The 13409-nt window shown below is 44.5% G+C and overlaps 1 protein-coding gene across 3 annotated transcripts in view; it reads left to right on the forward strand.

Moving 5' to 3' along the window:
- Nucleotides 1-9441, forward strand: part of LOC135820880 (uncharacterized) — a 16685-nt gene extending 7244 nt beyond the window's left edge. The window contains exons 6-12 of one of the 3 annotated variants that reach the window (XM_065333928.1): nt 2488-2705; nt 2909-3133; nt 4146-4253; nt 4787-4996; nt 7279-7425; nt 8227-8314; nt 8686-9441. In XM_065333928.1, the coding sequence (XP_065190000.1) occupies nt 2488-2705; nt 2909-3133; nt 4146-4253; nt 4787-4996; nt 7279-7425; nt 8227-8314; nt 8686-8819 (1130 nt within the window). In that variant the 3' untranslated portion in view covers nt 8820-9441. Of the gene's footprint in view, nt 1-2487; nt 2706-2908; nt 3257-4145; nt 4254-4786; nt 4997-7278; nt 7426-8226; nt 8315-8685 lie in introns of all 3 variants that reach the window. The other 2 variants (XM_065333927.1, XM_065333926.1) reach the window with 2 other exon arrangements.
- The last annotated feature ends 3968 nt before the right edge of the window (nt 9442-13409 follow it).

Here is a 13409-nt window from a genome sequence, read left to right on the forward strand (position 1 = left end):
GCTCTTCATTGCTATGTGACTAACAGTCACAACCCTTTTGTGCAGAGTTGAGCATTCACAATGTAGGTAAGCATCACTGTCAGAGTCTAAAGATGACTGAATAATAGACAAGTGGAATGTTATCTTTGAATCGATTCATTGGTTACCTTTCTACGGCGTATTGGAAAGCAGCAAATTTAGCAAACACTGAGTTCCACATTTTCTGAACCTGTGGCTAGAAGGTCGGGTTGTCATCTATCACCAAGCCAAGGTATTTGACAGTGCTAGTAGTGGTAAGAGCCTGTACTTTACAGGTCAAGCGCCTTGGTACCTGCACTCCTGGCAGACTGCGCCACCGCTGCAGAATGAGAAACTGGGTTTAGTCGGGTTTCATGATGAGTCTCTTCTGATTTAAAAGGGGCTCCAGGGCAGCACGATTGTCCTGGAGGTCCTCTAACATAGCAGAAACGTCCAGTCCGATGATGAAGAAGGCAATGTCAACAGCATAGAGTTGGTATATGTTTTGCTTGGCAGTTTCCAGCACCTTGTGAATATAAGTGCAAATAGCAGAGAATGTCCCGAATATGCACTAACTACAGTACTCTCGGGCGCTGAAGAACGTAGCGCCGAAGAAGGGCCAGGTTAAGAAGCGCAGAAGAACGTAGCGCAGAAGAACGTAGCGCAGAAGAAGGGCCAGGGTAAGATGTTATCAAGCACAGCATATCAATGTATAATATACTTCGACTAAACCGTGCATGGACTGCAGTTCATGAAAATAGTAATGGCCTCGATTGGCAAGCTAACCCCTCCCCCCCCCCACACCCCCCCCCCAGTTTTTCGGAACCTGACGGAACTGATATTACTGATTATGTACCGGTCTAGACTATGCACTGACTATACACTGACCAGGTACTGACCAGGTGCTGACTCTGCACTGACCAGGTGCTGACTATAAACTGACTATACACGGACCAGGTGAACATGTGCTGACCAGGTACTGACCATGATATTGACTTACTGACTGACCATAATAATATTTATCACTCCCTTAGTATTGACTCGCATATATTTTTGCCATACCTAAGCAGTCAAATATTCCTGCATATTTCATCCTTAGGGCTATATTGACTGCTTATATTTGACTGCTTAGGGGTTGCGCAGTTGAACGGTGCCTAGTGCAGCATTTTCACTGCATGAGTAGGTGGTGGTGCAACGATTGTGCAATCATAAAACCGGGATTCATGAGGTTATCGTTCTGGAATTTGAAATACGGACTGTTCGTCGTGATAAATCTAATATTGACTTCGTACTTGGTCAGTATAGGAAATAAAAGACCTCGTAAAAGACCTCTGCTTCGCCTCGGTCTTTTACTCGGCTTTTATTTCCTATATTGACCTCGTACTCAGTCAATATTAGATACATATTGACTGACTGACTGACCATAATAATATTGACTGACTGACCATATATTGACATCATACCGGTACTTGTATATATAATTATACTGACGACAGTACTGACGGGACCCGTAGAATGAAGTGCCGAAAAGCAGCCAGGATATAAATTCACCAAGCCCAGCATAACAAAGTAGACACAGTGAATCAACTGTGCATGGAATGTAGTACATAGATATAGGAATACTCGAGGAAAGGAGACTGACCCAACACCAGCCCTTCGGCAACCCACGGTTGTGACGAATGTATGTCCTGACTATGCATCGACAAACTCTTCTCAAAATCCTCCGTTGTTCCGAATATTCATGCCCAGATCCTTCAGGGAGTTGTGTTTCAATGCGTTTGTGTGTGGGTATGTGTGTGTGTGAATATGTGTGTGTATGTGCATGTGTATGGGTGTATAATATGTGCTTGTGTTCTCAATCTGCGGACAGCATGCTGTTTCGTTCTTTTTGAACTCATCAGCGCAGCACAGAGGAAATGAGGCTGAACCTGATAGCAATGGAAATAAAAATTTCCAATCAGGCCCGAACGTACCTTGCCAGAGTGCTTAAACTGACAAGTCAGTGAGCTCTGCCTAACGCAAACAGCAAAGGCACTTCCCCACGCAAGAGTGCTCAACTGCTACAAGAGCAGGAGCGAAATACTCAATCTGCGGACAGCATGCTGTTTCGTTCTTTTTGAACTCATCAGCGCAGCACAGAGGAAATGGGGCTGAACCTGATAGCAATGGAAATAAAAATTTCCAATCAGGCCCGAACGTACCTTGCCAGAGTGCTCAAACTGACAAGTCAGTGAGCTCTGCATAACGCAAACAGCAAAGGCACTACCCCACGCAAGAGTGCTCAACTGCTACAAGAGCAGGAGCGAAATACTCAATCTGCGGACAGCATGCTGTTTCGTTCTTTTTGAACTCATCAGCGCAGCAGAGGAAATGAGGCCGAACCTGATATGTGCTTGTGTATGTGTGTGTGTATGTGTGTATGTACGTTTATGTGTGGTTTTGTGTGAATTTGTGTCTGCATGTTTTTTGGTGATATTCCTTTGCTTGCAGCAGAACGCAGTTCATCCGGTGTGCAAGACTCTCGTCGCCATGACAGGCCACAGGCATGCTACGTTAAGCCAGGCTCGCAGATTTCGTCTAAAAGTGCAGTCGACGATTCCGAAACTGTACATTGCACTATGCCTCGCTCCATGCGTCACAGAGGCCGGTCAAACACAGTGACGTCACCGCCTGCAAGGCAGCAGGGTCAATACTCAGGTCCTTTACCGGTAGGGGCACATGCAGATTAGAAAGAACAAGAAATAATATAGAGTGCATGGCCTCACTGGCACATATACACACGCTTGAATGCAGGCACACTTACACGCATACATGGACACACACACACACGAGTACACGTAGGTGACTGTACAGTTTTTGCAATGGCATGATGCGCTGCTTCGTAAAGTATGTTTTTTTGTTTTCTTTCTAGGCACTTCCCAAGGCCGATGTTCCATGTCACGTCACGTTTAATTTCCCGTCCAAGTTTCTTGGCTACCTCATAACGTGCAACGAGATGACCAGAATCAATGCCATGGCCATGCGTCACAACGTGCGTGTCCAGATATTGCAGCCATCAGCGGCGACACAAGGGCGGGGGGATAAGTCCAACGGTCCATCTCTCTCGCTGACTGGGCAGTTCGATGACGTTGTTCAGGTGCGAGAAGGCCTTGAACAGCTTTGCGCGGAGACACAGCAACGCACAATCCCATTCCATATGATGCAGGATGAACTTCTAACAATGGTGTTTGAAATGCTACGAACTGTCGATTCTTTGAAAGTAGGTTCATACCGGCTAAACGTAGTCCCCTCCCACTTGCAGAGCATAAGGTTTTGTAGTATTGAACAAGTATATGGAAGAAGTATTGAGACAAGAGAGTAGACAAGAACGAAGACTAGAGACTAGAGAACCACTGGAGCATTGCGTTCTTCTACACTTTATGGACTCTCATTGCTAAGGTGAAGGAGCGTGAAATACGAATAGTGAGTTCAGAGTCTTTTTTCAACTACACCTGTTACGAAAACACTGTATGATCCTTTCCCTGCACGGATATAAATCCAAAATAGTGCTAACTTGAAACTAGGTAGGAGGTAGAAAATATAACTTAAATGTATTGTCTGCGAAGGCATTTAAGGAAGAACGCACCACCAGCCAGTTAGGACAAGTCTCAAGTACTTAAACATTTTTCGTTCCCTTCCTCTCAAAATACTACACGGAATGATGGAGATAACTAATAGACTTGTCCTAATAGGTTGGTGGTCCGTTCTTGTGTAGACGCATACAATTTAGTAGTTCCAACTTTATAATGTGTTAAGTGAAAATGCAATCCGTGTCCTGAAATTAGGACAGCATGCTGACCTCAAAGACAAACGTGAAGGCTATGTCATCGCAGAATTTAAATAACAGACGAATATGGGTATATTTCTGCGAAAATTGTTTCAGACGATATACCAGTAGTCTCGTTTTTCCTCTCTAAACCCCGCACAGTAAACATAGGTTTTTCGCGGTACGGTTTATGCCACACTGGTGACAGCAAAGGTGGTAAATGGGATAGATGTCTGTATTTCGTGACAGGGTGGCTTATACTCTAGTACCGCTTATGATCTGGGAAATGCAATATTTCCTTGGGTGACCTGTAATTCCTTTTGTTTGTATCGTTGTGCAATAGTTGTACAAGGCGGCTGCAGCGGCTTCAGGGAAGAAAGCCGTGCTTTCCAGTGACTATGCAGTGCCTGCAGAGTGGGAACCACAGGATACACAGCTGGAACTGAAAGAGGTGAGTAGGGAATCTGACGTGCTCAGGGTGACGGGTTAAACGGAAATATAGAGTGGTTTCACGTATTTTTATCACATGCCTCAATTTGCACGGAAAGTGATATCGTCAAGTGAACAGTTGAACTAACATGGCCGACATCATGTGACCTGTTGACGCAAGGTGTGAGTGGGATTGGAACCAATATGGCTGCCTAGTATGGTCATGCGATAGGATATGAAACCACTCTATTAAGATTAGAGATTTTCGGAACATGCATGATGTAATTGAAGTAGAAAGACAGTGTTGCTTTTGACTCGTTGGTAGGATTTCTTTTGCCCATACTGTACGTGTAGGGTCATCATCATGCTATTACCAGTATTGGTGCCAAACTGATGATGAGTGCCCTTTGCTCATACACTACATGCATGGCACGCAAAGGGATTACTAGTAACGAGTTTCATGTTAGTAACCAATGCGCAATATTATATTCGGATATGTTTTTCCTCTAAATTAATTTTTCAGCACACAAATAATTTATTCTTGCCTTAATACAGGTGAATTCAAGTGGAGATGAATATCATCTAGTCCAAACACTTCTGCACCAATCCCTACCATCAGCTCGCATTCATCATGTGGAGCGTATTCAGAACAAGTTCCTGTGGACGCGATATTGCCAAACAAGGGAGATGCTGAGACAGAAGAACGGAAAGGCTGTAGAAGACAAGCCTCTGTTTCACGGCACACGAACCACAGCTCCAGAAAAGGTAGGGGGTATTTAACATGGTTTGCCTAAGCATTATTTTAAGCAACTGATTCTCTACATACGTCACAGTAAACTGGACCTCGTACACCGCAGCTGCCTTGATTTTGTGTTCACTTCCAGCAACTGAAACTTAAACAATGAATTTTCAGCGCACTGTACCTTCGAGAAAGGACGGAAGTATAACTACGTGTATAGCCAAGGTACTGCAAAGCAAAGTTGTTGGTATGATCGGAAATTGCTTAACTCGTGAAGAGTAGCCTACATCACAAGTTCACAATGACGGGACATTTTTGTCAAACGGAGCATCGCTTTCAGTAACATTGTGAACTTGTGTAGGTGAGGCACTGTATATCCGATATCAAGTTACTGGATATCCTATTAGTGTAGTATGTAGGTGCGTGGGTGGCAAAGTAGCTAGACCACAGGCCTTCCAAACTTGAGGTTGTGAGTTCACTTCTCAACTTGAGTGAAGATTTCAGGAGACCAATCTCGGATTTGATAAGTAACTCTGGATAGGGAGGAAAAGACGACCTGGGTGAGGATATAAGCATCTCCGGCACTGTGGAGCTTTGTGAAACGGGAGGCCTCTAACACTGTTTGTTCCTAAGATCAAAATTGACTATGGTTTATCTTTACATGTGCATTTTACCCTAGTGTAGTATGCGGACCGAAAAGTTTGTAGGGGAATTTGCACTGCTCTTTCAGCGTAAGTGCTTCTTACAGTTTATAGCAGCCTTTGGCTGGTGAGCTGAGATGCATCACCTGAAAGCCAAGCAACACTAACAATTTTTCACTGTCATTCACTTCACCTTTAAAGCTCAACTTTAGCTGCCTCAATGAAAGTTACTGGATTTTCTAGGAATCGTGATGAACAATCAACTAAATGATCTAAATGAAGGAAAGTAACTTAAGAGAGCATGTCTGAGAAAACCAGAAACGCTATGTTGGGGAATCTCTCCGATTTCGCTCAAATTTGCAAGTAGGTCTTTCCCTTTCTATGTTACTGTCTCTATCTGATCTCTGACTCTCGTGCACACAACTACACACATGCAAGCTTACACGCACACATACACACACATTCACACACACACACGAACACGCACACACACACCTACACGCATGGTTTTGATTCTAATCTTGATTGTCGATCAACTCGATCAAATCCGTCCATCTGCAATGTCACGTGGTGGTTGGCGCACGGCCAGTTTCAAGACGCAAAAAATATCGTGCTTCGATTGCAAAAATCGAGATTTTTCAATAATTTTTGCACTTCTGCAGAGCTTTGCTGCTAGTGAAATTCGAGTCGTTCAGGGAAGGAAATGGTTGCTGTTTGGAGTGACAAGGGTTGTCAGTTCAAATTTCTTGTCAGACTCGGCAGAGGTAACCACGCTGCAGTGTTTGGCGTGCTCGCGTCTGGAGCGGTGCCTGGTGTTGGAGCTTGAGGAGGCGCTTTCAGTCGTGGGGTACGAAATTGGCAGTGTTGCAATGTGGCGAAGTGAAAATATTCAAATTTGTTTATTCCCAGAAAACGTTGAACACCTTTCACGATACATGTTCTGGGTGGTGGTGGAGATTCGAGTCCTGCAGTGCATGGTTCACAATAATAGACGTCGTAAATTGTTCCCGCTATGGCCCTTGAAATTGGGCTATTTTAGCGATGCAATTTAGTGATATTTGGAGATGATAGTCATTGGTTTCCTGGATGTAGCCATGGCTCTATGTGGTGGTGATGTGAAGACTACTCAGGTGAGGTAATGTTGGCATGGTGGTTGTTTGTTCTCAGCTCAATCGTGTACGCTGTACGAGCGCTCGTTTTGGACCCAATATTCAGTCGTATTTTGGGCCCATTTCGAGGTGGTCTCCAGTTTCAAGGTGTCCGTCAGTTATGCAACGAGTCCTTTTCCATGGTTGTTGAAGACCACAAAGGAGACTTACTTAAAAACTTTGAGCGAAATCGGAGAGATGGCCCAGCTTTTCTTTTTCTTTTACAGCTTGAAACAAAATTAGTGGCAGGAGTGAGGCTTCTTCCAGCTTCATTTGGGAAAAAGGTTCCAGAACAGATCTGAAACCATTTTACATCGAAACCAAATTATCAGAAAATAATATCTGAGCTTAAAACTGAATACTCTTACCGAGTGGTTTTCACGGTTCGCCTGAGACTAGGCTGGAATATGCCTGTAATACTTTGCCTGCCCGAGTTCCATTTACTTCTCCATTCATTACCAATCACTCAATGTCCAGATTTCTACAGACTAATTATCATTCACTCTTTTTGTACTGCAGATATTCAAGAGTGAAGTCGGATTTGACATGCGATTCTCGGCCAAGGGAATTTGGGGAGAAGCGAACTATTTTGCTACTGAGGCCAATTATTCTAACGCCTTCGCCCATAATCTGCCTGATGGCAAGAAGCAAGTATTTCTTGCTCAGGTAAGGGATTTGATTGTGCGTTTATATGCGTGTGTTATTGTGTGTCTGCGTATGTGTGTTTGTATGTGCGTATGCCTTCATGTGCATATGCGTTTGGGTATGTGTTGTACATTGCGTTCCTTTTGATCTGTCCGCATGGCAAGCTGGTTCAACATCTCCGTACAGTAGACATATATCTATGGCATCAAGAAGCCCTAGGTGTAATCACATGATGATCAACAAATTAGCTTCACTGTCTGTAGTAGGTTTTGTCTAGCTAGGAGGAGCACAACAACGATCTGTTTTAATTGAGGCAGAGCGACTGCACCGCCCTTGAGTGGAGAGAAATCACGTGCACACACCAGCAGTTCAGTTTCTCAAGTTTGTGAAGCTCTTGCCATCATTCACCGATTGTCTCTTCTCTCTATCTTCGATGTGTAGCACAGTAACCAGTCTTAATTAATTACTGTAAACGGCTATTTTCGCTCCACATATACCGGCATACACATACACATAGACAGCAATAGCGTCAACACACGAAGTGAAGGGTAGTTGGCCGCTGCGAGAAATACAACATTTCAGCGCTGGCGATATTGTAGCGATTTTAATGAAAGGAGTGGTTTCGCCACTGTTTTGCCGCGGCAATCGAAATTTTGCAAGTAGTGAAGTAGAGTTAAGTATAAGTCAGCATTTTTAAACCTAAAATCTTTCATCACAAACTGGTTCTGATTCAGAAAACGCTTAACATTTTACCAGCTACAATTAGCCATCCTTCAGGTATGTTTTGTTATATTTTCCCCCTTTTTGTCTCTGCCCGCCCAGGTCCTTATCGGCGACAGTGTTCAGTTGAAAAAAGACAGGACTCTCCGTGTACCCCCTCTCAAACCAGCAGAGTACTCAGCTTCCTTTGGTAAGCACTTCGTTTATCAGTTTACTACTCATACCAAAACGTCTTTCCAGTTCAGATCTCTTTCTAAGTTATCTATCAATATCATTATCCATGTATGTTGTCCTTTGTCCATATGTATGTCTTTTGTTCTCAGTCGCTGCTACTGTTAATTTCCCTTTTCTCTTTTACTATCTCTATCTGACCTCTGAATTTATCACACTCAAATACACACATTCAAGCTCACACGCGCACACACACACACACACGCACATACGTAATCACACACACAAACACACACAGACACACACACACACACACGTGCACGCCTGCCATCTCAGTTTCCTACATCATCCATACATAACTTCTCTTTGCGCTGTTCTCTTTCTAATCAGGTGACATACGCTACGACACAGTGAACGGCGTTACCAAGGGAACACGTGTCTACATGGTCTACAACAACTGTCAGGCGTATCCATTCTACCTGATCACGTACAGCCAAGGAGAAGAGCGTGAATGTGCTGCATAAGTGCCTGCTGGCTGCTGCAGTGTGACAGACAGAGGCTTATGGTTAGTGATGCATGGCTCACATGGGCTCACATGGGTCAGCTGACCGCCATAATGCTGCTGTGAATTATTGATCTAAGCAAGTAAAGTAGGTTCCTCTGCTTAAAATATTCATATTTGCTAATCATTTTTTTTCATGAAACTGGATAAGAGTTGTTTTAATGTTTTTTTCAACGTGATTTGCCTTAAGGCTTCTTACTACTTTTATCTTTGTAAAAATGCACTCTTCACAGGTCTGAGGGAAATATGGACCAGGCAATTATTAACCAATGCTCACTGCTAAAGACATATTACTCTATATTCTATGTAAACAGAAAAAGACATTAAATTTACGAGAGAGTTTGGAAGCTAAGAGTCCTACGCTATGTTTTTTTGCCTACCTCATCGTGAATTTTATTAGAACTGATGGAGATGTTTTTTCCTTTGATTGGCTATATCATTGTATTGCAAAAACGTTTCAATCAGTTTGAATATGAGTTAGGCCAAAGTATTTGCAGAATTTATTCCGGATTGGTTTTTTCTCTCACTTAAACCGGCTGTCCTCGAATCGTTTTCAAACCGTTTATACGAGAATGGCAAATTATTTTGAACCGTTTGCACGAAAACGAAAAACGGGCGATCAGCGGCCCGGAGAGTGGAGTTATCACGTGCTGGCTTGGCGCAAGGGCGGGAAGTAACACGTTAGCTGGAGTGGGCAAGTGCTGATGGTCGCAAGGGTTGGGTATTTCCCACGAAATATAGTCCTGCGCGGAATGGTTTCCATGTCCGCGCTCTGTTTCCAATCGTTTTCACCTTTTTCACCGTTTACGCGAGAACGAAAACGGTTCAAAACATTTTGAAGTGCGTTTCCATTTCGTTCCGTTTAGGCATCGTTTTCGGGCGTTGTGGTATTGTCACATTCCAAGCCATACCGCTTATCGAGACAGATCAGATGCGGTAGAACCCTGGACATGAAAGGGCAGCGATACTTCACAGCTTACCGGTGCATGCAGATTTCTCTCAGGACGCGACGCTTGACACGCGGCGCGCTATCTCGGCAGTAGTAAACAGCCAATTTGATAACAGTTTGACTGAGGCCTGGAAAGGGCAGCCATACTTCACAGCATACCGGTGCACGCTTACTTCCCTGCTCGCTATCTGGACACTCGTAAACAGCCAGTTTGCCTGAGGCCTGGTTCGACAGACTTGACGACAAGGATCTCTGTCTTAGCTCGTTTGACCAGTATCGTGTCTACACTGCGCAACTCTTGAATGCTCGATGCACTGCACTATCGGCCTGCATGCATTCCCTGCATACAAACTCATTCTCGTGATGGTACTGTACTCACGATGATACGGGACAGGTACGGGATAGCGCCAGGCATACCGATACCACAAAAAAATAAAATAAAATAAACACCAAATTAAAGCTGTGTGGACCCTGGCTAGCGCCAGACGTTACTGAAGTAACGTATTCTGCATAGCTACGGGAACTAGTTCTGACTAACAGTCCACCAAGGTAATCAGATAATATACAGTCAGACAGTGAGACAAGGCACACAATTGACCAGGATATTGAGACATTCTACGACCTGATCGACGACCTTACACCTAGTTCTACCACATCTGCAAAGATTGATAAATATGGTGGCAAAGACACACCCGCCATAATGCCAGGTGTGTCTTTACCACCATATTTATAAACCATAACTACAGCTGCAGTGGTGTCTTCAACCTCATTACATCTACAAAGCTCCAACCAACAACCTTCCAACTTGGAAGGCTCAGATGCGGAAAGTTCCAATGGATGCGCCACGAAGGTGTGCATGAGCTATGTATCTCGGCAACAAAGAATGTCGAACGGCACCGGATTAGTAACTTATCGGTCTATTTCTCTTTTACTATTGGATCAAAGCCCGAGTTTCTATACTGTAAAACCGGAAAGTGTAACGACCAAAAAGTTTAACGTTTTTGTAATTTTGGCATGATAGCGTGCAGAAAGGTTAACGATGGCTACCTGGCCACCCATCTGTATGAGCATCTTTGCACAGAAATCTAGCGATAACGGTTTTTTTAAAATAATGAAAAATAATTGGACGTTAAAACGTTAGACGTTGTGACTCGTTAGACTTTCCGGTTTTACAGTATTCTATGGGCGTACCTTTTTTCTTTACTTCTTTTTTACTTTCCACCCATAATTATGGGAGTCGAGCCCACACTACCGCTCTCCATGCATTCCCTGTAGATATCCTTCGGTAACATACAAATTCTATCAAGTTGCCTTATGTCATATTCCTGCCGTTGAAACCAATATTTCAATGTCGCTCACATGTACTTCAAGTATAACAGAGAGGTTCCATCGCCGGTTTGTGTTGCGCGACGAATGAGAGCATGTGGTGACGAGGCCCTGGATCTCAGCCGAACGCGTCACGTGAAAGGCCCCACCAAACACACTGAACGGGGTAGGGCACCAGGAATTGCGCGTCTCACGATGAGTTTTAATACGGCCCTACGTAACCCCCCCCCCCCCCTCCCACACACACACACACACTCGCATGTGAAGTACAGCTTGGTGGGCCCTGGCTACAGCCAGACGCTAATTGCGTACCGTCTTTAGCATAGTAGCAGTGGTGAGACTTCCTGCAGCTTCATTCATAGAAAAAAAGGTCTCAGAGCAGACTCGCTATCTTCCCATTCCCTCTGCCAACTCGAACTGAATTCTGAATCAATTATTGCAACACTGAGCGACACTGACGCACGATGCTACCTGGTATTCACGAGGTGTTTGTCGCGCTGGAAATGGAGCGTCTCTGTCAGTTTGTACACTTGGTGATGTTGGTGCCTGGGGAGTACTATAATATACGGTAGTTATAATAAATTGGTGCTCTTCAAGCACAATATTCCTCAGCCGGCTCAAGCTCATCTGATGAGGGAAAATTCCCCGAAACACTGTGTATTGAACAGGGAATAGTGCTTGCTTGCAGGTTTGCCGAGTCGAAGGTTCCATGGACTTCTCGTGTTCTCTGGATGGTAGTCGTGAGTCAGTCGAGTGTCAAGTCAAGTCGGCGGAATAGCGCGAGCTCCAGTGTGGGAGCAGACCCATTCATGAAGTTTTGAAAAGTGCCCTCATCAGGTATGCAAAAGTGTGCAAGTTTGCAAAGGAACAGTTATATGCAATTTGTGATGCTATGATGTGCTACATCGCACCCACCGTGACGTGCTAGATTCATAAAGATAATGATACCACAACAATTATTCAAAGAAGACAATGTGGTGCTCAATTCACGCAAAGCCCGACGTGTTTTCTCAATGACACCCACGTACACCCATGCACATACCCATGCAAACACACACATACACCCACACACAATTTTGTATAGCTTCGAGAATAGATTCTACTACTACTGCAACTAGGCGAGCTACGTGTCAGACAGGAAACATGCCACCAGGTACTGTTATAGCACACATTAATCTGTTATAGCACATAGTAATCTGGTCTGACGTGGTAAGCACATGCAGTGTGCTGCTACTAGATTGCTAAAAATGCTACTGCAATATACAGTGACGTTTCACTTATATACTGGACTAGTATGCGATATCTCATATGATTTTTCAACCGGCAGAGCAGACGAATGGCACGGATCATACTTGATACAGTTCTGTCAGGTGTTGAAGGACTGCAGGTTCAGGGTTCGTGTGGCTTTCGCCATTCGATTTTTTGGATGCGGAACTGTATATACAGTTGAATCACCACGTACATAAGAGTTCTCCGCACCTGATAAAAATCCCGTCTATTCATTCTTCGACGGCCGTCAGTACTGTATGCAGAGTGTTCCACAGCTGAGCAACCCTTACCTTAGCCAGTGGGAGCTGGAATCACGTGCTCGCTCATGATGGGTAGCAGCCAGTTTGGACAGATGACCAGGGGACAAGAAGTGCTAGAAAGTGCTTTTGGCTCACGCCGCGGCCATGGCTGACAGCACCAAACAAGAGTACTATTAGTAATCTATGCAGGTTTTGTCGTCGGGTGGTGTGGTGCTTGCGTGCTAATGTTGCTTATAGTGCTGATCTCTTGCTAGTCAGAGCGAGGTGTACTCCCGGTGCAGAGAGGCGGACTCACACCTCTGCATGTCTACTGATGTTACACAATGCAGCACTCCTGCTAGTCAGCCTTGGAGTGAGCTGTACTCAAGGGGCTGAGAGGCGGGCTCACACTCTGCATTTCTACTGATGTTGCTCAGTGCAGATCGCCTGCTAATGACTAGAAATGATTGACACATAAACTCATGGAGAGGAGTTTGAGTTGGCTGTCTGATGTCTGCAATACTGACAGGTGAATTGTGAAAGTGACAAGAGAGACGCTATTGTGACGCCAGGGACTGTCAATGGCCCAAGACAAGACACACACTCACACACGCGCACACACTCGCACACACAGTGCAGTAGAGTGTGGCAGGATGGAAAATGCAGGTACATCAGCAAAGTAAACGTAAACTGCTAACACACAATCATACAGTTGAATAGTAACTGCTGCTCTTGCCAGTGCCTACGCAGTGAAGTGTTTGTACGGAGA

This window comes from Sycon ciliatum, chromosome 7 (genome assembly GCF_964019385.1).
Source record: "Sycon ciliatum chromosome 7, ocSycCili1.1, whole genome shotgun sequence".
In the NCBI taxonomy this organism is placed as follows: Eukaryota; Metazoa; Porifera; class Calcarea; order Leucosolenida; family Sycettidae; genus Sycon; species Sycon ciliatum.